Here is a 22305-nt window from a genome sequence, read left to right on the forward strand (position 1 = left end):
ACCTATTACAGACCCTGCTAACGGCTAACAGGGCTAACAGGGCTAACAGCTAACGGTTAGCCCAGCTAAACGTGCACACAGAAATAGTAATGTTTGTTCAATCATTGTGTTTATAGACTTTACAAACATCGGATTAGTCTAAACGGTGATACAGTGATGTGAAAAATGTGATATGTATATATATATATATATATATATATATATATATATAGCTAAAAGCTCTGCTGGTTTTCTACCCGGACTATAGAGGGAATCGCCTTGTTGTTTACAAGGTGATTCCCTCAGCGAGCTACCGAAGGACCGCCCTGCAGATTTACTATTGGTTCAGCAACGTAGGGAGTTTTTTTAAACTCTGAAATTGTATCCGCCCATCTAAACACAAAATCAGGGAGAAAGTCATCAGTCTTTAGTTAAGCAAAGCGTCTAAAGACTGACTTGTGAGTCTAGCCAAGTGCCATCTGGTTACATGATATTGGAGAGAAGACAGACATCTCTACAGCCGATATCTCCAACACTCCGCAAATCACACCAAAACAATCTAGATTAATAAATAGCACTACAGCTAAGAGGAACTTCTTACTAGATGCCAGTCAGGTTATATATTTTGTGTTTTCTCTACCGACTGATCGTTCACTGTTATGGCTCCAAAAATAACGACTGCTCTAGCTGATATACGATGCAAATATGTTGCAGTTACTTCAGCTGCTGGTGCAGAGAGAGCCTATAAAATTGTGATCACACCACAAACTTAAGGGTGTTACAGCCTCCATTATCACTGCAAAATGATTGTTTCTGTTCTTCCTTTGAACTGTTACAGAGTTTTTTATGCTCAGCCAACCTGTTCTGTATAAATAAAGGTTTAATAAAATTAAATAATGCCCAATTTTCCTTCAAGTATAAGTTTCAAAAGATCCAAGATGCGTGGAAGGTGCGATAAGGTGTGTGAATAACGCTCAGCAATAGTAAAACTTTATGGTTCATTTATGCTAGTACTTCATCACTTCCTCAAGAGAAAACAAATACATAAACTGCTTTAATTGCGGTGAGGACAGAAGTTAAATTTGGGACTTAATTGAGTTGGACAGAAACGTGGGTTGTTGGTGGAATGTGGAGGAGGGGTGGCGATGGTGGTGGTGGGGTGTGGAAGTTCCTCAGGGGGATGAGAGAATGAACTTTAACCCGATTACACCACCATTTCCCTCCCCCTCTCCCCACTAATCCCTTCCCAGTGTTGGACATCACCCCTCTTTCAGAAGGAGGTTGGTCGCTGTGTGTATGTGTGTGTTGTAGACTCTTTTTCTTCTTGCCCTACTCCAACCTTTCCCCCCCTCTCCTTCTCTTCCCCCTCCCTCAGTTTGAAAAGAAAGACCTGCTCCTTTTCTCTCCCGCCACCTTTTGTCCACTGACCTCCGGGCTCTTTCTCTTCCTCTTTATCTCCACTACTTTTCACTGCGACCATTTCCTCTCTTCTGAAACTCCTTGCTGCGTTTCTCTACTTCATCTCAGGTTCATATTTTTAGAAATACTTTTATTTATGTAATTATTTTTTGACATGACAGATGTATAGGAAACTAATAAATGAAATGTATCTCTAAACATATGTCAAGTGTACAGGGTCTAAAGTTCAGCTGACCTGAAATCACTCAGCAGGCCTTTTCAGTGCCCTTGAAGTCTTTCAAAAAGAATAATACTTACCTCTAATGTAGAGACAACTTTGTAAATGTGTGTCTCTAAAAGTCAGTATCCAGTAAGCAGGTCTTAGCCCACAGCTGAAAAGACAATTTAAAGATTTTGTCTAAAATTCTCAGACGAGACCTGCTGCATATATTCTCTCAGGTCCATTAAGTATCCTCTCTGTGCTGTTGTGTTGTGGCCCAGTTAACGTAACCAGCATTACTGTGTCTTATCAGGCTCCTGAATCAGTAGCTGCCAAGGTTATTAGACCACATACATCACATAACAACATGTTCCCCATCAGAATTGTGCTGAGGTGCCCTCGAGCAAGCTACTGAAGGGACATATTCCACAGTGTCTAACTTACAGATGTTAATACATGGACCTATGTGATGTTAAAGCACTGCAAATCTTAGAAAAGAGCATGGTGTGCAGTTAACTTTTTCCAGGATAAATAACAGTTTAAATTAAATTTGCATTTTAACAAACCGCAAGTTTTAAGAGAGGGAACTTGTCGTCCCAGCACCGGCGAGTTCTCACCCTGTCAGCTAAAGCGAATTAACACCATTTCTCAAAAAAGTGCACCGTCACATCTTTAGATCCATGAGACCAATCAGAGAAGCAGTGGGGGCTGAGCGGAGTGTGTGTAGAGGTGCAGTAATTCAAAACCCGGCGCAATTAACGTCGGGTAAATCTCCGGCAAGGTGTGGCAGCGCTGCTGACCGAACGGCAGGTGTGGCCATCTTGATTATCTAGCGCGATGATGTGGGAGCGGTATTGTTTTATGGCTTCCATTAACGGCTGACTGTTACCTCTGATCAGAGTCGAATGGATCTCCAGAGCCAGCCCACCCTCCGGCTGTGAGAATATGACTGCCAGCAGGAAAAATACGACCGCGTGCCGAGTCTCACTGTGGAACGACCCAGCTGGGGGAGGGAACAGCCCCGACAGCAATTACTTTTGGTGCCACAACGCTTGACTTGCTCGTAGTTTCTTACCAAAGTTTGAGACGCAGTAAACAGATCTTGAAGTGTTTGGTTTTAAATTAAGATTTCATTTTCACCCCACCCCCAAAACAGACACATCTAGCCTTCCAAACTGATAGATAGCACAAACTTTAAACTGATTATGGACCAGTATCAAAGCGAGTGGGTGACTGAGGACACATGTCAGTGTTCCTGTTAGCAGATTTCGTGGAGTGTTGACAGCTTCATATGAGATCTTGTTCCAAAATCGAGCTCTCCCTGGCTCCATGAACGTGACTCTTAGGAAATGGCTTTGACATTTAAACAAACTTTGGGACTTTTTAATGAACATTAGGTAACAGAAGTCCCTGGTTGAAAAAAATAGATCATCTGTACTTGTGAGAAACTGTCTGCAAGTCTTTTAAAAATGTATGAGTGTAGGTTACTCTATCATAGATAGTAGTGAGATGACAAGCATTGAGCTGAGCAGAGTCAATGAAAAAGCACTATTATGCAGTTTGTGAATGCTGAAATAAAACATATTATTATTTAATTAATAAGCAGGCTTGTTCACTCTCTCTACTGATACATACCAACCAGGCTTCAAAAGGAAGAGGCCTTCAAAGAGTGAAAGGCAGTTCAATATGGCGATGTTTGCTTCTGACTCTGTGCTGAGTCTTATTGAGTGTGTGTTTTGTTTGCAGATGGTATGGGAGAACGGCTGCGTGGTCATTGTTATGCTGACACCTCTCGTCGAGAGCGGGGTGAAGCAGTGCTACCACTACTGGCCTGACGAGGGATCCAACCTGTATCACATCTACGAGGTAAAATGACTCAGCATGAGCAGAACCGACTGTCTGAAGGGTAAACTGCAACTTTATGTCATTGGCCATTGACGCTATGGCACATTTTAAATTACATGGCATTTCAGGGATTCTAATTGGATTAATCTCATGCCTCATACATGTGTTGATTGGTGGATTCCAGTCACATATTGCAGGCAATGTTTTTCACCAACTTTGAAGAATGATTATTGTGCAAACTTGACTTCATGACGATAAGTTGATTTAAGAGTCAGTCGATTTAAGGCATAAACATGATGGCAAATAAAACTCGATGGACAGTGTTTGCTGTCATTGATTTCATGAGTTTACTGAGTCTTGTTGGTGCCGTATACATGTGCATTCATTGTACAGTTGTGTTCCCGTGCAGGTGAACTTGGTATCCGAACACATCTGGTGCGACGATTTCCTGGTTCGTAGCTTCTACCTAAAGAACATGCAGACCAATGAGACACGAACCGTCACTCAGTTCCACTTCCTGACCTGGCTCAACCAGACAGTCCCAGAGACCAGCCGGATGCTCCTCGACTTCCGCAGGTAGGGAACTCCTTCAAAAGAAAAAAACGTAAAAAAATTTCAAGCTAAACTCAGACTTTTTTTTTTTCACACAGTTACTTCTTGAGATCACTGAGCTGTTTTAGAGGGAGGATTTTCCTCCTTTTTTCGTCCATTGGCCTTGTGTTGTTGTCACTGGTATCTCAACTCATCTGTTGGCATGCACCAAGAAACCAACCAGTAGGACTTGCTAGTGCAGCAAGACTATGATCCCTCACTGGCTTCCCACTGCAAATACTGCCACTTATGTTCTTGAAGCGTGTTCACACCAAATGCAAAGCAAATTTTTGCAGTTTTGCTAAGTAACTGGGGAAGGCAACCAACACAATTGTAAGTGCTAACTTGTTTCATAGTAAAGTACAACAATCAAGTGTAAGCTCTTTTGTTGAGTTGCCTCTTAGCAAAATGCCTCTGTGTTCTGAACCAGCATAAACCAAGACAGTAACCCTCTTTACTATTTGCAAATGTTTTACAGAGGCCCTTTACCATTTCACTCCGTTTTTTACCTTACACAATAAAAGGCCAGTTTAAATAACTCAGAGCTTTTTGCCATGAGGCATCTCAACAAATAGCTCACACAAGTAACAATACATATTTTCAGAACTTACCATGTAGTCCTACGGCTTCGCTGACTTTTCTCTAATCCCTCTTCTGTTTTTTGTTCTGTTTTTGTATGGTGCTGTCATTGAGCTGTAGAGCTCTGGGTGTCCACAGACAGCGACAATTAAGTTGGTCCTCCATTTCTGATTCTCTGTGATGTCTCAACGCTGATAGGCTTTGGCGACACATTCATTATTCATTCATTATCTGTAACCGCTTATCCTATTCAGGGTCGCCTGGGAGCTGGAGCCTTTCTCAGCTGTCATTGGGCGGGAGGCGGGGAACACTGACACATAGAGTCAGACAACTATTCACACTTACAGTCACACCTACGGGCAAATGAAAGTCACCAGTTAACCTAACCTGCATGTCTTTGGACTGTGGGAGGAATCCGGAAAACTTGAAGTAAATCCACGCTGACACAGTGAGAACATGCAAAGTCCATACAGAAGGGCCCCATTCAGCCAGCGGGTTCAAACTCAGAATCGGCTTGCTGTGAGGTGACAGTGATAACGACTGCACCACCGTGTTGCCTAATTTCAATACATAAATTCAAACAAATTTTATTTTTGCTTGACACTTGTGGACACAGATGCGGATTCGCATTTATTTGCCTGGCCCGGCGCAACTTTGCGTCTGGTCATCTCTCTGCATTGACTTTGTATGTAATCATGCTGCACAAAACATTCGCTTCGATTTTGGTCTGAACACATGCAATACACAAAGAAAGCCAGAGGCACCATCACTGGCTATTTATTAAGGCCTCTACATTGTGGGCAAGTGTGCTTGATTGGTTAGGTGCTACTCAGAGTGGTTTGAAGCATATTTTCCTGTGCTGGCCAAATGATAAAGACTTCTTAGGATTTTACTTAAAGAGTTTCTTGGAACTTCTATTCAACTGAAGTACATAAAGCCTGCTTTTAATGTTGATGGTGAAAGCATTAAGGTTTGAGTAGGCTTAAGGAAACTTTTGTCAGTCCTTTTGAATGAGGCCTTTGGAGAAAAAATACACTGATAACAAGATTGGTTTTCAAAGCACAAGGAGCACTCTGTGTGATGTTTTCAAAAAAAAATAATTTCAGTCTTTTTCTCGAAAGAGTCTCTTACCTCACTTTGTCTTTGCTTTGGTTGAACAAAACCAGCTTTTATTTGTAAGGAAGTCCACTTGTGGATAGACATAAGAAGGACATATGAACCATGTGATAGTAGCTGCTTAGTAGCTTTCTTGACCAAAATGAGAAAATGTTCTGCACTTTTTTCACTTCTCACTGATCTCCTATCTGTATTGTATCTCCTGTGATGAAAGGTGTCACATTCATTAACCCAACAGTGATTCTTGTGGGTTTGGCAGCCTTTGTATAAGTCTTGTGGTTCCTTGAGTTTCTTCTATGTATTCACTCCTCATTTTGCAAGAAGTCAATGCAAGTTTCTCTGAAGGTTGTTGAAGGTCAATCTGGAAGTAGCAAGAAGTCAAAAGCTGAAATAGAAGAATACGAGACAGGAGAGTGGCACCACAAGTGTAAGCTCCAACATTGAAGTCCTGAAATGCACCCCAGTGATGGTTGTAGACACAGTTATTTTGGACATTTCTGGGGGGTTTTTGGAACAAAAAGAAAGTAAAGAAGGGTCAAAAAGAAGGTCCTAGAATTGTTTCCTTCCCCCCCCTAAACCACAAAGGCTTTGAGTGGCCTTTGTGTCTCGCTCACAGCGTAATAACTTCAAACCTTTCACTTCTCCAGGAGTTTTAACTCGTGACCCTGAGATGTGGGCAGAGAAATATCTATATATCCTCAAACATCCTGGGCATTTTCCAGTCGATAACAGTGTAATTCAGGATGCATTGAGGGAACTCTGCCGGAGTGATCCTTTATCTCCGGCGCCTTTATAGCCACCTCCCCTCCTTCGACCTCTTTTAAACTGATATACTGTATTGCCTATTAGGTGGGAGCCGCCCCGGCCCCTTTTCTCTGATTCACTGTGGATTTTCTCGAGCGATAGACCCCAACTCGGTTTTATATATAGGCCCGGTGTTGCCATGCTGCTGGCGCACATCAATTAGGTGAGATATCAAGAGTGAGTGCTTGTGGTCACAGCTATTATAAAAGGGTCTGGTAGGCGTCACCACCCACCATCAGTTAGGAAATATTGCTTTTACTCACAGGGCGGCGGGGTCAGAACACAATGAAGAAAGCGCACAGGGAGATATTTTTCACTTTTATTACCGTGGATATGGTACAATAACAACCTCCCCTCTCTTTTTTTTTTTGGTGCTTCCTTTTTTTCCACCTCGATGGTTTGAGGATGTCGGCCGATCTCTCCTTCTTTATGCTCCTGTCGGCATGTTGGGTTTTTTTTTAACCTCACTCACAACTGACTGACTGACTGAGCCGAAGCATTGCTCATAAATCCTCTCTGTCCTTTTCCTCCTGTTTTACCAGCTAACTAGCGGTTGCCAGTGTCATTTTTGTGATGTTGCAGCTAGTAATATAAGCCCAGTTGCATAGTCACAAAAGTGATCATTGGAGACTGTGACTCTGCAACCAAGGGGCCTCATGGACCCCCCCCCCCCCCCCCTTTTACTCCTCTCTTTACCCCCATCCTCTGCTCCCTTTCTCCCCCCCTCCTTCATCACTCTCCTCTTTCTCTCTCCTCGCTGTGCCCGGTGACCTGAGATGACCTCTCGTCTTTTTGCTTGCTCATGGTTTGCTTGACTGCCTCCGATCTCCTCCCACCTCCACCCCCTTCTCTCGCCATGACTCCCTTCCTCTCTCAGTCACTTTTATCTTTCTCTCTCCCACCCTGTATGATGTCCTTCTGTCTGTCCCTCTGTCTGTCTCTCTTGATGATTTCTGAAGGCTGCTCTGAGGATACATCCACACTAAGAAAAAGCACGTTTGTCCTCTCAGTTTTGTCCTTGGTTTCCAGACTGGACAAATCTGAGAGTGGAATGAATGTGAAAAATAGATGATACCACTGCAGACTACATCTTGTGTCTATATGATGAGTTTGTTGTGTGATATGAGCATCAAATTACTTGATTCCCTGATTCCAGTGAGTGCTGCACTGTTTGCAAGGTAAACAGGTAGCATTTACGACCCTTGATCAAGAGGCTCTTTTTTGCTTGTGTAGTTGTTTGACGACAGAAACAGAATTAAATGTAACTGAGCTTGGGTGTTTAAACCAGAGGAGGTGATAATGGAGATCGGGGACCTGTTTCACAAAGTCATTTGTGAGTATTCCTCAAATGCAGATAGTTAAGGTTTTATAAATAACTGCCCCAGCAGGAAAAGCAGCCATGTCTTGGTAAAAACCACCGTTTTTTGTGCCACTTTGTGCCAAAAAACCCTGTTTGGAGCCTAAAAAGCTGCTGGAAGCACAACAATGACTCGCTAAATCGCAACTGGTTTTGTTGTTCGGTGGTCTCGAACAGAGGTCCGCAGGGATCCGCAGCTTGGCACGCTTGGTGTATCTCGTCTAGGTGACGAGCCATTCCTTATCCCCTCCACCTCCCAATGACAAAGTTGGCTTCTATACTACGTCACTTTGGAAGCATTTATATGATACATATGAATGCTAAAGTAACCTATTCGTGGATTGCAGAAACATGTGATGTCAACATTTTCTTCTGGTGACTGGGCTGCACCTGTTGATGTATGGTTGTTTGTTGCTGATGAGCGTAACACATCCAAATTAATGGCAGAGAAATAAATCTCATGGTGCATATTGTGGCTTACATGTTGCAAATTCAGTGAAAAGGTTCCCAGGTTTAAGCTTTTCAGTGAAGATCGAGGTCGAAACCAACCTGAAAATATTAGCATGGACCCTTTTCATCTGTAGCTTGGTGTGGATACGGTCTGACTTCATCAGTTTGTTTTTCCCTCTCTGTATGTCTTGTTCTTATTCTCACCATCCATCTCACTCCTCATCATCATCAGGTTCTCTCTTTTGTCTCTCTCTGTCTGACTCTTGATCTGTCTCTCTCTCTCTCTCTCTCTCTCTTTCTCTCTTTCCGTCAAGCTTGAATCTCCCTTACGGGGCGTTTCCTTTGAATCCCGCACCCCTCTATTCACCCCCGCCTGTTGGTGATTCTCTGCCGGCTGTTTCCATGGTAACATCACTTTTAATTGTCTGCAGCGAGCTCTGACTTTTCAATTTTGGTTCGGTGGAGGATGAACATGGGTGGGGTTTTGAGGTGGAAAGACTTCCTTTCTTCCGTTTTTGGGATTTTCCCGCTTGTGTGCTTGTCGTTTGGCCTCAGGAAACCCTTTCACAACCCACCTTCAAAAATACACCAATTTAGCACAGCTTTTGTTTGTCCTAGAATTTCCTGAAAACCTAACAATTAGTCGGGCTTTGGGTATTGCAGTATAAGTGTAATAAATTACAATAACTGTTTTTATCTGGGTTAGGGCCACTGATTGACAGTTTTCAGGGCCAATGACTGGCAATTACGTTGTTCTGTTTTGTGTGTTTTATACTAGTTGGATGAAAAGCACATTTGCAGGACACCCTGACATTTACTGAATACTTGGTGTTCCTCTCCCTGGGTCCACTCCTCTGCCACAGCTTCTGGATTTGTGATTGTGATAGTAGAAAATGTTTAACGCTTTTTCATGTTCATGTGAGTCTGGATATATTATGATTTAAGTGCACTAGACCATTAGAAAAAATGTGTGTTAATAAATCCATTAAAAGATGTTGGAATTACCATTAAGTATTTATTTAAATCCTACATAAATCAAGGTCCAGTTACTAGCTTTTTCTAGATCTTTCAACCACACCTCAGTTGTCATGGAGATAGCAGTTGCCATCATGTGATCTACGGATGATGTAATTTTCGCCCCTGTGTTTGGCTTTACTTTCCACCAAATCTCAGTTAAAAAAAAAAAAAAAGGTCTAAAACAATCTTAGCAGTGGTGAAAAAGTGTTTTGATAAATTAAGGTCTGGGGATTTTTTTTTGTTGAAATGTGGAAAAGATTTCAAGGAGCAAACGAAGGTCACCAAATTCACTCCAAACATAAACGACCGTGGAAACTTCCAGTTGTAGGAAGAAAAAAAGTGAAGCAGGTCTGAGGTTTCTTTCCTTGACTGAGTGATGCATTATGGATCACACACACACACCACCACACACACACACACACACACACACACTGTGCCTTTACATAATATGTTCCTGCTGAATATTGTTCGAGTTATCACCATGAAATAGAATCAGAGATGATTTCCAGCTGGGATCAAACTCACGGCTCTCTGCTTCTTGCTCAGATAGAAGCTGGGTTTAGTGTAGATGCGCTGGCTGCTGTGCATTTTGATGAACAAGGTGTGAAGTTTTTACCACAATTTATAAAAAAGGGATGCACCATTTTCAACACTTGCTTTGATGTGACTTTCAACATCGTATGAAAGAAGCTCTGTTTTCTTCATTTCAGGATGCTGCTTGGAAGCAAGTTGCTTCCATCAATGCAGGAAAAGTATAGTAAAAATTGCTACTTTTTGTATTATAATAAAACATTGTGAGCTGCTGGGACTGATTCTGCTGTCGCTTTACAGTGCCAAACAGGAAGAAGGCGCTCCTACTTTAGAGGACGTGAAGCTCAGTCTTCCACAGTTTTAGGTAGTTGTTGATGTTGGAAGGAAAAATATGATCACTTTTAACATGTTTAGTCTTAATAATAAAACCAAAGAAGAAACATTTGACTGCTAAACGTGGGAAACATGGTCTTGGTTTGGAGACGCATTGGCACCAATAGTATCATTGTTTTGATAGATTTCACTATGTATTTTATTGTTTTCCAACTGTATGTTTGTGTCCAATCATGATACACGGCACATCTTTAACATTTTGTACACTGTGTTGTGTAGTTACGCAAGTGTACATTGTCCTAATCTAGACATTTCTGAGGACAACATAATATTTCAAGGCCTACTCACCATCTTGTTGAGTCTACTTTCAAGTTTGGTTGTAATAAGGTTCCATTTCAACATTAGGGAACACGTATGGGGTTTGGGTTGGTTTGAGTATCAAACACTTAATTTCCTGCATTCTGACTATTGTATGCACCTGTTTGTGCATTCTCTGCATTGATTTGTGAAGTATATGTCTTTTTAATTTTGTCAGAGTAAAAGTCCTGTGCTATTGTCATGTTTTTATTGGGGGTGATGAACAAAAACCCAATACAAACAAGAATAACAGTCAAAAAAATTTAAACTAATTCTTTTAAATTTCTAGGTTCTACATCTTTGACTCTGCCCTTGATTGTCTGAGACGCTGAAATAACTCAAGTCTCTTAAATGTTGAAATACACTCATTAATGACACTCTCTGGGGGTAAACTCTGGTACTTACGTGGGATAAAACGAAGTATCAAGAGTGTTTTTGCTGAGTCATATTCAGGGCTGAATTCATCAAAGTTTTTCTAATCTTTGGTTGGTGGTTTGGTAATTTTGGAAGTGGTGCTGAGAATCAGTTTTACTGCAAGACACTTTGGATGAAAAATGTATAGGTCTGGTAAGTGGTATGGGGCACATAGTGAGCTGTATGCTTACAAAATGTTAACCATAAGTTGTTGATCTCAAAGTTGTGCAACCAACTTAATGAAAATTCTAACAGTCTTGAGGAACATTTCTGTCTATTTTCATCCAATAAAAGTTAGATGTCACTGTGCTCTGCATGCTGTTCTTTGTGATTGTTGTTTTTTAAAGCCCAGACACATGATGTACTACTGTGTGTTTCTGTACCTGTGATGTTAACACTAAGCTTATTTTTCTGTTCTGTGTTTTTTACAGAAAAGTTAACAAGTGCTACCGGGGACGCTCGTGTCCTATCATAGTCCACTGCAGGCAAGTATCATAACAACTACAGCAGTCTGTATTTCTTTTTTTATGTCTTGAAATGGTCCTAGCATATATTAAGGGTTATACAATTTGGTTTGTCTTGAGTAAGATGTCAGTTTTTGACAACAAGCAGATAAACAGCCCCTTTACTGATAAACGACTTGCTTAGATGATTTGAAGCTGAACTTGCATGCCCTTGTGGTTTCTGTCATCCAGTCTGAGCTACCATTTAGATTCTCACAAGCTCTCATGTCACTTGTCAGCGTGTGGCGAGCGACAAACATTTTACACGAGAAATTAGCCAAGAAGTTGTGATTTAATTTGACAAACTGTCCACGGAGGACAGTAACTTTTAATTGGAGGCACTTCAAAGTTTGCAGAGTGTCGTTTGGAGCCAGTGGGTGAGAGCGAGAGAGGGGTAAATAGAAGTAGGCAGGGTTGCAGCTGTTGTGTGTGTGTGTGTGTGTGTGTGTGTGTGTGTGTGTGTGTGTGCGTGTGTGTGTGTGTGTGTGTGTGTGTGTGTGTGTGTGTTATCACATCTGCACACCCCCACCACCTCAGGAAATAACTCCAGACCAGTGAGACATAATTAAATCTGTATTTAACAGAAAAATCTGCCATGGTTTTTTTTGTGTGGAAACATCCTGCAATGATTGGATTAGAGAGGAAAAAAATAACTTCCATAACAGATAGCCGTTCTGTCTGTCTGCTCACTCCTCCGCTAAGTGATATATTATTTAATATGGTGGAATTGCTCTTCGAGGACGATGAAACTGTACATTTCTTGGCTAAATTGTCAGGCTGCACCAGAGTATGAAACCTGTCTTTATGGAGCATCAGCCACAGATCATCCTCAAGTTTCTCAGTTACCTTCCAAGTAAAAGTTGTGTTTAGAAACATAGTGAAACTTCCAGTTGACAGTTTGTTACCTGGTTTAGAGGTTGCTTGAATAGAGTCATCATGCACACACTTCATGTATATAAAGGTGTTACAGGAAGTGTGATGCTTGGTCCACTGAAATTCTATCTACTCTTCAACCAATCGATGGGGCAAGAAAATCTGCATGTTTTCCCCAAGCAGCAACCTCAGAGGCTGAGAAATACAGCCAACGCAAAGGTGCCAAAAACTGCAGTTCACTGAATGGCCACTTGAGGCTGGCTCCAAAACCCCGTAGATCCACATGTTCATATGTCCAACATTACAGCTAAAACAAACATGTTTACAGCCTGGTCCAAAAAACAGTTTTGGTTTCTATAGCTAATTTTAACATTCATGACAACTGGACAGGGGGGTAATTTTTTTATAACTAACCCATTTACATTTTATCAAGACTTAAAGTTACGCAAACTTCGAGTAAAACGCTGCACCTGTCACCGTCACCAGTCATTTAGTCACAGTGTTGAAGGGGTGGGACAAATACCACAAATACCAACCGTCACAGAGGACAAATATAAGTGCTGAACATCAGCAACATTTTCAGCTAGGAAATGAAATGCTTTGGTGGACACACGGCCTTATTAAAGTAACAGCAACTGTTCAACCAGTGAGAATTTGGTCGGGGCATATTGACCAACTAATCGACCAACCTACCAGAAGGTGACAGCCATGCTGGTAACTGTTTTCAGCTAATATGACTGCTTTACCTTTATAGTGTTGTTTAGTCCGTAGGTCACTTTACCCAATATGTGATGAACTGATTGGCACCACAGTCATTGTAATGTGTGCCAGTGCTTAGCACATACTGTTTAATAATCTGATGCTGGATCATGCTCCAAAAGGCCCTGCACACCCAGACAGGTGATTGCCAGTATGAATGTTTGGTGGCTTTTGAAAGTTTTTCAGTAATTTTTTCACTTTTCACAATTTTCAGAGAAGTTCAGGATTTTGTTGTGTTTAGATGCTTATTAAGATCTTTGCAACATTTTTTGTGTCATACCTGGTGGCTTTTTTAATATCACATACCAGGCCTTGAGAGGAGGGAATGATATTGTCATGTAACCTCTGATTTGCACCAATCAAAGCTCATCCCTAAACCCAGCCAGCCAATCGTGTAAAGCTGTAGTACTGAAAGGATGGAGAAACTGTCCCATTCATCCTGCAGACTTTCACTGAGAGCTTTCAAACGAGTTTGTCAAAGCCAACTGTGCGCGGCCATTTATCACCCTAATGTATACAGAGAGCAGAGTGAAGCAATCAGGATGAGAAGTGAGCGAACAGAAGAGTGCAGATGCCCAAATTCTATAATCACAGCATTCGGAGAATTTCTCTGTCTCTCTTCTTTCTTTCTCTCTAGCTTTCTCTCTCTCTCTCTCTCTCTTTTTTTTTTGTTTTTTTTGTTTTTTTGTTTTTTACAATTTTTGTCATTTCAAAGCTTTTTTTTCTTTCTTCTATCGCTCTCAATCTTGTCTTCTTTTTTCTTTCCCTCTCTCTGCTCGTCTGTCCCACTCTGTCTCTCATTTTAAATAGGAGTGAGAGAAGGCAGCAGACATCTTGACATGTTTACTCACAGCCCTCAGGCTTCTGCTGACACACACACACGCACACGCACACGCACACACATCACATATCTTTGATCGCCTTGTAATGATCTTGGCGAGGTGCAGCGATACGACAGATCTAATCACGGCGTAATAACCTGTACAACACACACAGAAACACACACAGAGAGATGGACACACACAAACTACCTGAGATCAGAGAGATAGTAGTATCTGCGTAGAACGTGCACACACACTCACACACTCTGATACTGTGGTGGTACTGCTCAATTACTGCCACTGGGTGTGTTGGAATAAACAGCTGTGTGTGTGTGCGCGCGCGTGTGTGTAAGTGGTAGCTGGCATGCGTCCGTACTTTCTGAATATTTCATTTCCACTAGGGTCTTGGTTTTTCTCTGCAAGAATACACACACATGCACACACACAGACACACACACACTTGAGTTTGCTGGATTACACGCCAGCCCATGAAATAGACTGGTGCGGGTGCAGACATCAATTTTCAACACTTGAAATAAATCTAGGATACAAAATATTCCCTCCACATATACTACAGAGTCTAATTCTGTTTAATGCACCACATTCAGGTTTTCTTTTTTTTCTTTTTCTTTTTTTTTGGGGGGGGGGAACATGCATTTACGTCTGTATTAAACAAAAAAATGTAACATTGCTGTTGTTGCTAAACAGATTTAATTTTTGACGTTATTTCCTGACCAAAATAAAACCCATTCCAGCCTCCTGTTCCATAATTGTACGCCTTTGAAGTTGTTTATCCCCTTGAAATAGCATTAGAAGACTCATAAACCTCGACATATTAAATCTCTCAGACTGCTGCTCACCTGCTTAACATTGAAGTCAGGTTACGTCTGTCTCCGCTCTGGAAAAAAAAGAACCCAATAACATGAATATGGTGGAGGATATGAAAGAAGTCGTATTGTTACAGTGAATCTGTGGGTGTTATGTGCCGCACCTTTACTGTGTGATTTTTCAGCAGCAGTGGGACAAGCCGACTTGCCGGCGTTGCTGCCACGGTTCTCTAAATGCTTGTTAACACTTCAGATTTAATCAGTTTTACTGGTTTAAAATCTTATTTGAATTTGCATCAGCAGCCACAGAGAGAACGTTTATTGCCTCTTGTCTGGATGAAAACACACAGCTGCCAGACTGAACTTGTAAAAGTCGACATGATGGAAGATCATGGCAGGAGACAAAAACTGTAGCTGTAGATTTGGTTTGCTGATGGTGTCACAGTAAACACAGTAATAGCAGCCGAGCAGGTGAGCTGCTTTTGCCCGGACACATCAAACTGTAGCAGTATGTGAAGCTCTCAGTGTTTCCCTGTGGAAAGACTTTGATGAACCTGAAGTATTATGTAACTCAATATAACAATCTCAACAGGTAATTCACTTTTTTTTGTTTTTTTACCAAATTTAATGCATGAAGGTTCCAATAAATAAGAAAGGAGGAAAACAGTGGCTGGTTGATTAGTCTCAGCAACAGAAATAAACATGTAATAATGACCAATCCATTTTTTTTTCTTTTTTCGGTTTTCAGAAATCACCTTTTTTAATTTTTTTCCCCTCCTTTTTTGCTGCATCACCAAATACTTAAAAATGCCCAACATGATTATATGTGTATATCCAGAATATTTTCCTACTAGGTAAACTATTGATAATGATTTGTTATTACATTTTATTTTATTTGCTTATTTTTTATTATTTGTATTTTTTAACTGTTATCACTAGTATTAGTATTATGATATTTTTTGTATTATTATGTATTTATTTATCCATTTTTTTTCTCATTCTCTCTCTTATTTATTTACTTCTTGGGTGTCCGTGGAGGGCTGGGTGTGTGTGCTTAAATGTTCACTGAAAATCAAATAAAGTTTTTTTTTTAAAAAGTATTTGGGAAACATGGAAATTTACTTCTTTTTTTACAAGAGTGACTTAACAGTTTTTTATATGCAGTGACAAAGGCAAGACAGAGCCCTTTTTTTAACATAATTTTATTTCTAATGTAAAATTTTACTTCAAGGTTAGATTTAATTTAATGCAAAATTCTGTCTTCATGAGTTTATAAAGCAGTGTCCATCATGAGAAGAGAACATACCTCAGTAAGAAGCAACTACAGTAGATTCATTTAGCTCCGCCAGGTTTAACCATCATGTGCAGATAGCAACAAGTAAATATTTAATGCAATAAAAACTTTTATGTTTACATACAATGAATGTTGAATGCAAAGGTTTTCATACCACTGCAGTCTCTATCTTAAAAATGATAATACATCTTTGATGTCATGATTATTTTTTATTCTTTATTATCATGAAAAGAAAGATATGGGGAATGTAGACAAGCTGTGTTGTGTACCGTCAGACCAAAATACATTAACTGATGACAAGTAATGATCTGACAAACTGTTTCATTTAATTAATACTTGTCTGTCTTCATCTCTCCTCTCAACCCCCATCTGTGTCCCGCGCTCTGGTCCACACGTGCAGTGACGGTGCAGGAAGAAGTGGGACCTACGTCCTGATCGACATGGTCCTCAACAAGATGGCTAAAGGTGAGTGTCCCCCCCCCACCACCACCACCACTTCTGTCCGTCCTCGTTGCCTTCGTGGAGAGGCATTACCATAGCAACCCCTGTCCTCCTATACTTAACACAACACAGAGAAAATAAACACTTCTGTCAAAATATAACCACTAATTATCAGGTTTTTTTTAATTGGATGATTGCATAGAAAATAATGACATTTAATTAGATAATTACAGTGATGAGTAGGTAAAACTAATATTATCCATTAACACAACTCAGTCACTGTTGCCCCTGAGCCAGAGAAAACAAACACTGATATATTCATTAGTTTTTGCTTAATTAATATCAGTTTCATTTCTCAATTGATGCTATGCCTCTTTGGCACCATACTGCAGATTCTTTCTCCTCTATCATGACAATTAAACACATTTAAAATCCAAAGAAAGTAGAAACGTGACACAGGGAGGACAGAAAGAGAGGTGGAATCACCGGTGGAAAAGAGGAAGTTTCGTCAAGGAGTACGTTCCCACTTTTAAAGTCTACAAACAGAGTAGTTATCCAATAGAGTTGACCTTGAACGCTTTATTTGAAGTGTCATCAGGACTCACAGCCAGTGCATTTCGAGCACATTGTGAGTGCATGATAATTACTATAATTAGAGCATGATATAATAAACACGGTGTAGTAATTATGTAGGGGACTGAATATTTAACGGGGCAGCGGCGGTTCATGACATGACATTAAATTAAGTGTCAGATTGCTTTTTTGGGAACAAGTGACTCTTACCTCTTCAGTTTATGTGATTAGGTTGGTTTTTGAGCTTGAGCTTGTACTTAGATTTATAGACAGCACTTCGTTGTTGTCACTGTACAGTTCTTCTTATATCTCATTGCCTTAAAAAAAACCTTATTTTCCAAACACCACACAGATGTAGTTTATTTTTTTCTATCTAGTTGTATGAAAAAGTAGCTAATGAGCGACTTTTCATAAATAAAAAGTAATTACTACATAGGACAAGTAGTGAAGTAATTCTCCATAACACCATGGTTGGTGCACTGTGGAAAATGACTTCATGCTTAAGTATAATGTTAAGATGTTGAAATATGCAGTGTTTAATAAACAGAATTAAGTAAAATGTTTCCAAAAATGTTTGATTTCTGATGAAGATTTGACCATAGTTTGTTTGCACAGACTTTGCATGTGTGTATGTGTCTGCATACTGTTTTGTTTCTCTGTAGAAGTACGTACATGTGTGTGTGTGTGTGTGTGTGTGTGTGTGTGTGTGTGTGTGTGTGAGGTGTCCTGTGGTGGTGGTGGTGCTGTAGCAGAACGAGCTCCCGGGTCTTTAATTCTCGATCAAAGGGTCAGTCGGGCATCAGGGGCCTTTCCCCAGGCTGTCACACTGTGATCGGGGCCCCTCCTCAGCACCCAGGGACCTGGGAGAGAAGGGTGGGGCTGGGTTAGGGTTTGGTGGATGTAAGGAGGGAAAGTCCTTTGTACCCTTCTGTGTCCAGAATCCCAAATTTACTATAAGAAATAAAAATATATTTTGCTATCCAGCCCAATTCCAAAACTAAGCATCTGTCTGGGAAAAACAGTGTATTAAAATGCCAAATTAATCATGTCAACTTTAATTTTTAGCTCATTTTATTGAAACTAAAGTTGTTTTTCTACACGCCAGCTTCACTTGTCCGCAGCCCCAATATGCAGAAGACATACCTTCACCACCCGAGTATCATCATAACTTCTTTTTAAAGCTTCTTTACTCTCTGTGTGAAGAGTTCAAGCTCGTGAAACCAGAGTTTTATCTTTGGTTTCACATTTATTTAAGGTCTTTATGTTTGATAACTCTACTAGTAAGCAAAACAGTTGTAAACCGAGGCCAGACCTTCATGGTGTACTCTGAGGTATAAATGAACAGAATAGCTGATTAACTCTCTTAACACTCTTTGTCAATGAGAGAAGGTCTTTTGATTGAGTAGGGAAACACGTAATGGATTCAGACCAAGATCAGAAGGTGTCGTAGGTGTTAAAGAAGGTTATTGTGAGGATCAAAGTGGATTCCAGCACGTATAACTCAGTTTGAAAGGAACTAGAGCATTGATGCTGACAGAGACCTTTTCATGGAGACAGAGCTTTGTTTGGAGTTTTGACAGCCAATCATATTTTATTTTATCTAATTGCCCTTGAAATAAACCCGAGGCATCGTGCAATCTGTTAACCTCATACAGGATCATGTTATCCTTAAAATTAAACATGAAAATCCACAAAGTGAAGTTGGGAGAATCTTACCCTACAGAGATGACACAAGGCTTTATGTTTGGGAGTTGGCTTTTTTCTTTGCTCTGTTAGTCTCAGCGTGCATTATTTATGATTTGCTCTTTCATTTCCTTGGCATCTGCTCAGTACAGTGATGATGATGATGATGATGATGATGATCAAGTCATTCTACTGTGCTTTGTACATATTTGAGATAAACATACTTTACTTGTTAGTTTTCTGCTACTTTAAAATTCTTCTTTTCTACAGGGGAATATATTGTACTTTTCACTTCATGTATCTGACAGCTGTAGTTTTAGTATTTTGATAAATATTTTACATGCAAAACTCGACGATGATTTGTAAAATCTAGACAGCAGAAAAGTTGTACAAATCGGTGCCAGTTTGACCTGATTCAACCCTAAAATGCTGTGTACATGAATAAGAAAAAGATGATATAAAGGGAGAAATACCAAAGATAGGTTTTGGGCAGTTTGCCATTACATATACCCTTTTTTCTTCCAAAATTAGCATGTATATATATGGGTAACATGTGAAAACCCTGTTCTGGGGTGTCATGTTCATTATCATGGATGTGCCAAAAAACAGGGTTAGTAAACAGCAGAACATGCATGGAGGCCAGTGAAAGTTTTATGGCAGTTACTTCTTTTTATATCAATTACTTATTCAGTCTCTCTTTCAAACTGTGTGCCGAATAATTTTGATATTCAAGGCTTGGACAAAGATGGACAGAAATTATGGCTGAGTCATAGAAAGAGTTGCAGAAGTTTTTAAAGTTCACGTCAGAAAATGGCCGAACGTTAGCTATCCACCCAGGTGTCATGTTTCCATCACTGCCAGTTGAAGCTGGAGCCGATACATACCCGCAACTACTACGAGCCATTTGTCCTAAAACAACGCAGTCTCATCCCAACTCGTCAAACATCACTGCTTTGTCAGTGGACTTTTGCACCTAAATATTGCGTGCTAGGTAGCCTCTTGCATCTCTTGTTGATGTTTTTGGACAGCATGTCAATTTACACTTGTTACATGCATTGTCTTTTTAAAATACAGTTCCGTTTTCACATGCAAAGTACAATTTTTGCTTGTTAGATGAATAGTCTTTCTTAAAATACACTTATATCATCAGTAAAACACCTTTATTTCATTGTGCAACAAAAGCGCGTGGTAAGGTCTAGAAAAAAACATACTGGTTTGGCTTAAAACTAACACGGGAAGCTAACAGCGGGCTCCAGGGTGAAAATCTGGGGTTTGTTGGACCCATCCACCTCGTTCCCACCCACCATGTAGGAACTTTCCATCTCTTTATGTTACGTTGTTGCCAGCAGCATTACAAGCTACCCAACAGCGTATCATACTGCCGCAAAAGGTGCCTTTGTGCTATCTGATGCCAAAATCAGAATAGGAATGGGCTGGAATGAATGCCAGTTGTGACCTTTCCCACCACAAAATCCAGATATTGGTGGGTGGTTTTTGGGAAGGGCTGTAGTTTGTATTTTTCAGCTGTCAAGTTACAAACCCATACCTTGCATATCACAATAAAGATTAAAGATTATTTTTTGGACTTTTTGCCTTTAGCTAGGACCCAAAAGGCCCAAATCGCAGTTCTTTAAAAACACATTTAAGGGATCTTTATCAAAAAGGTTTTGTTTATGTGCACGATTCAAGAATACTTTAATTGTCCTTAGGGAAATTTGTCTTGACAGAAAGGCTGCCACATAAAAATACATTCACAGTACAGAAGCAAACGTAAAGCGCATTCAAATACATGCAACACTGCCCCTCATTTTACACCCTTCATTTGTCCTGAGATTCACTGACACACAGTTGAAAGAGGTTTTATACCTCTAGGTATCTCCTCCTGTATTTAATTGGAACCCTATAGTGTCTACCCCATGGGAGCAGTTCGTATTCTGAATACAGGACATGGGAGGGGTCTGCGATAATTTCCCGAGGCTTTTAAAGAGTATTTGGCGGGGCGACTGCTCCCTCACCCCCATCACTTTCACTGCTGTGTGGACCAGTTTTTGTTTGTGATTTTAACTTAACTGATAAATTACCAAACCAAGCTGAAATTCCTCATATACTATACTCTCTATCACAGCATGATAAAACAACATCATTACCCTCTGTGCAACCTGAACACCCCGAGTCTGTGCTGAAAGTAATGTCACTATTGACTCCTGTAGAGCATACAGAATTCTCATGGACAGATCACAGCAAATATGTACACCCACGTTTTTGTAAGAGTGAAATCTTGACTGTCTTATTGACTCACAAACTCACCATCAATACTGATATTAGCCTCAAAAACTCAAAATCATGCAGCAGAGTCCGAAACTTCCTGACTTCTAGTCCCTATGTGGATCAAGCTATGAAACACTACACTATTCATAATGTGACTTAAAAGCATCTTTTTTAGACGCTCCCTAAACCTCCATGACCTTTCAAAACCTGTCTCCAAATTACCCTGACGACATCATCAGGCTCAACGGTACTCAGAATTACTAATTACTAATAACTAAATACTTCAACTACTGACCCACTGCAGGTAGTAGGCAGGCATCTGATTATCAAAATATAGAAAACATAATTTAATTCCCAGGTTTGGTAATTTATTAAGTCTTTTTTGAATTACACCTCTGTGAGTAACTAAGCTTTATGAAAGCTCTTCCTCCTGGTTTTCCCTCCACTACATCACTGCTCTCAGCTCTCCACCCCCCTTATTTTGGAGGGTTTTGTCTGTCCTGAGAAGCTAGAGGCCCCCAGGTCTGCAGGCTTCCTCCATCCTGATCAAAGCCACTTCCCACCACCACCTCCTCCTCCTCTTCTTCCTCCCTCTCAGACAAAATCACTCCCTAACCCACCCACCCTCCCTCCCCCCTCCTCCTCTCTCTCCATTCCCACTCTTTTTCTCCCAAGGAATGAATTGTAAATTCGTCCGAGAATTATGGCGGTGTTGCAGGGTTGAGGAGGTGTTGCTGTGGTTCTCACGTTTTGTTTTCCCTTCTTCTTCTTTTCCAAAGGGCTCCCTCATTCCCCTCCCCTCTCTCTAATGCCCACCCCACCCCTCACACCGCCACCTCCACCACCCGCCACCCTTCTCTTCATCTTAAGAATCGAATGAAACCCATCGAGTGCCGGAGAGCTTTTCAGCATCTCTACATTTCTTTTCGTTTTTTTTTTTTTTCTCTCTCCCAGGTCCAGCTGGTGAGCGCGGTCCTCGGCTTCAGCTTTCGGGGGTCTTTTGCGGCCTTCTCAAGGACCCTGTCTTTCTTTTTTTTATCTTTCTTTCCTCCTTCTCCTCTTCTATGGCTCCCCCTCCCACCCTCCTCAGTCCTCCTCCTCGACCTCCACCCCAAAGCGAGGGTCTTGCAGAGGAGTTAAAAATGAGGCTGGGGTACCGTTCCTCCTTTTTTTTTTCATGCATCCACAGTCTCCTTCAAGGGAGAGTTTTGCAAAGAGGGAAAGCTCGAATAAGGTTTTTTTTTTAATACCGTCCATTTTGAGGTTTATCAG

General features: G+C 40.8%; 1 protein-coding gene across 2 annotated transcripts in view; it reads left to right on the top strand.

Moving 5' to 3' along the window:
• Positions 1–22305, top strand: part of LOC126382840 (receptor-type tyrosine-protein phosphatase N2-like) — a 298552-nt gene that overhangs the window by 263018 nt on the left and 13229 nt on the right. For both annotated transcript variants that reach the window (XM_050032933.1, XM_050032934.1), the window contains 3 exons: positions 3344–3463; positions 3852–4018; positions 11423–16533. In XM_050032933.1, the coding sequence (XP_049888890.1) occupies positions 3344–3463; positions 3852–4018; positions 11423–11489 (354 nt within the window). In that variant the 3' untranslated portion in view covers positions 11490–16533. The remainder of the gene's footprint in view (positions 1–3343; positions 3464–3851; positions 4019–11422; positions 16534–22305) is intronic.

Source organism: Epinephelus moara, chromosome 21 (genome assembly GCF_006386435.1).
Source record: "Epinephelus moara isolate mb chromosome 21, YSFRI_EMoa_1.0, whole genome shotgun sequence".
NCBI classification, from domain to species: Eukaryota; Metazoa; Chordata; class Actinopteri; order Perciformes; family Serranidae; genus Epinephelus; species Epinephelus moara.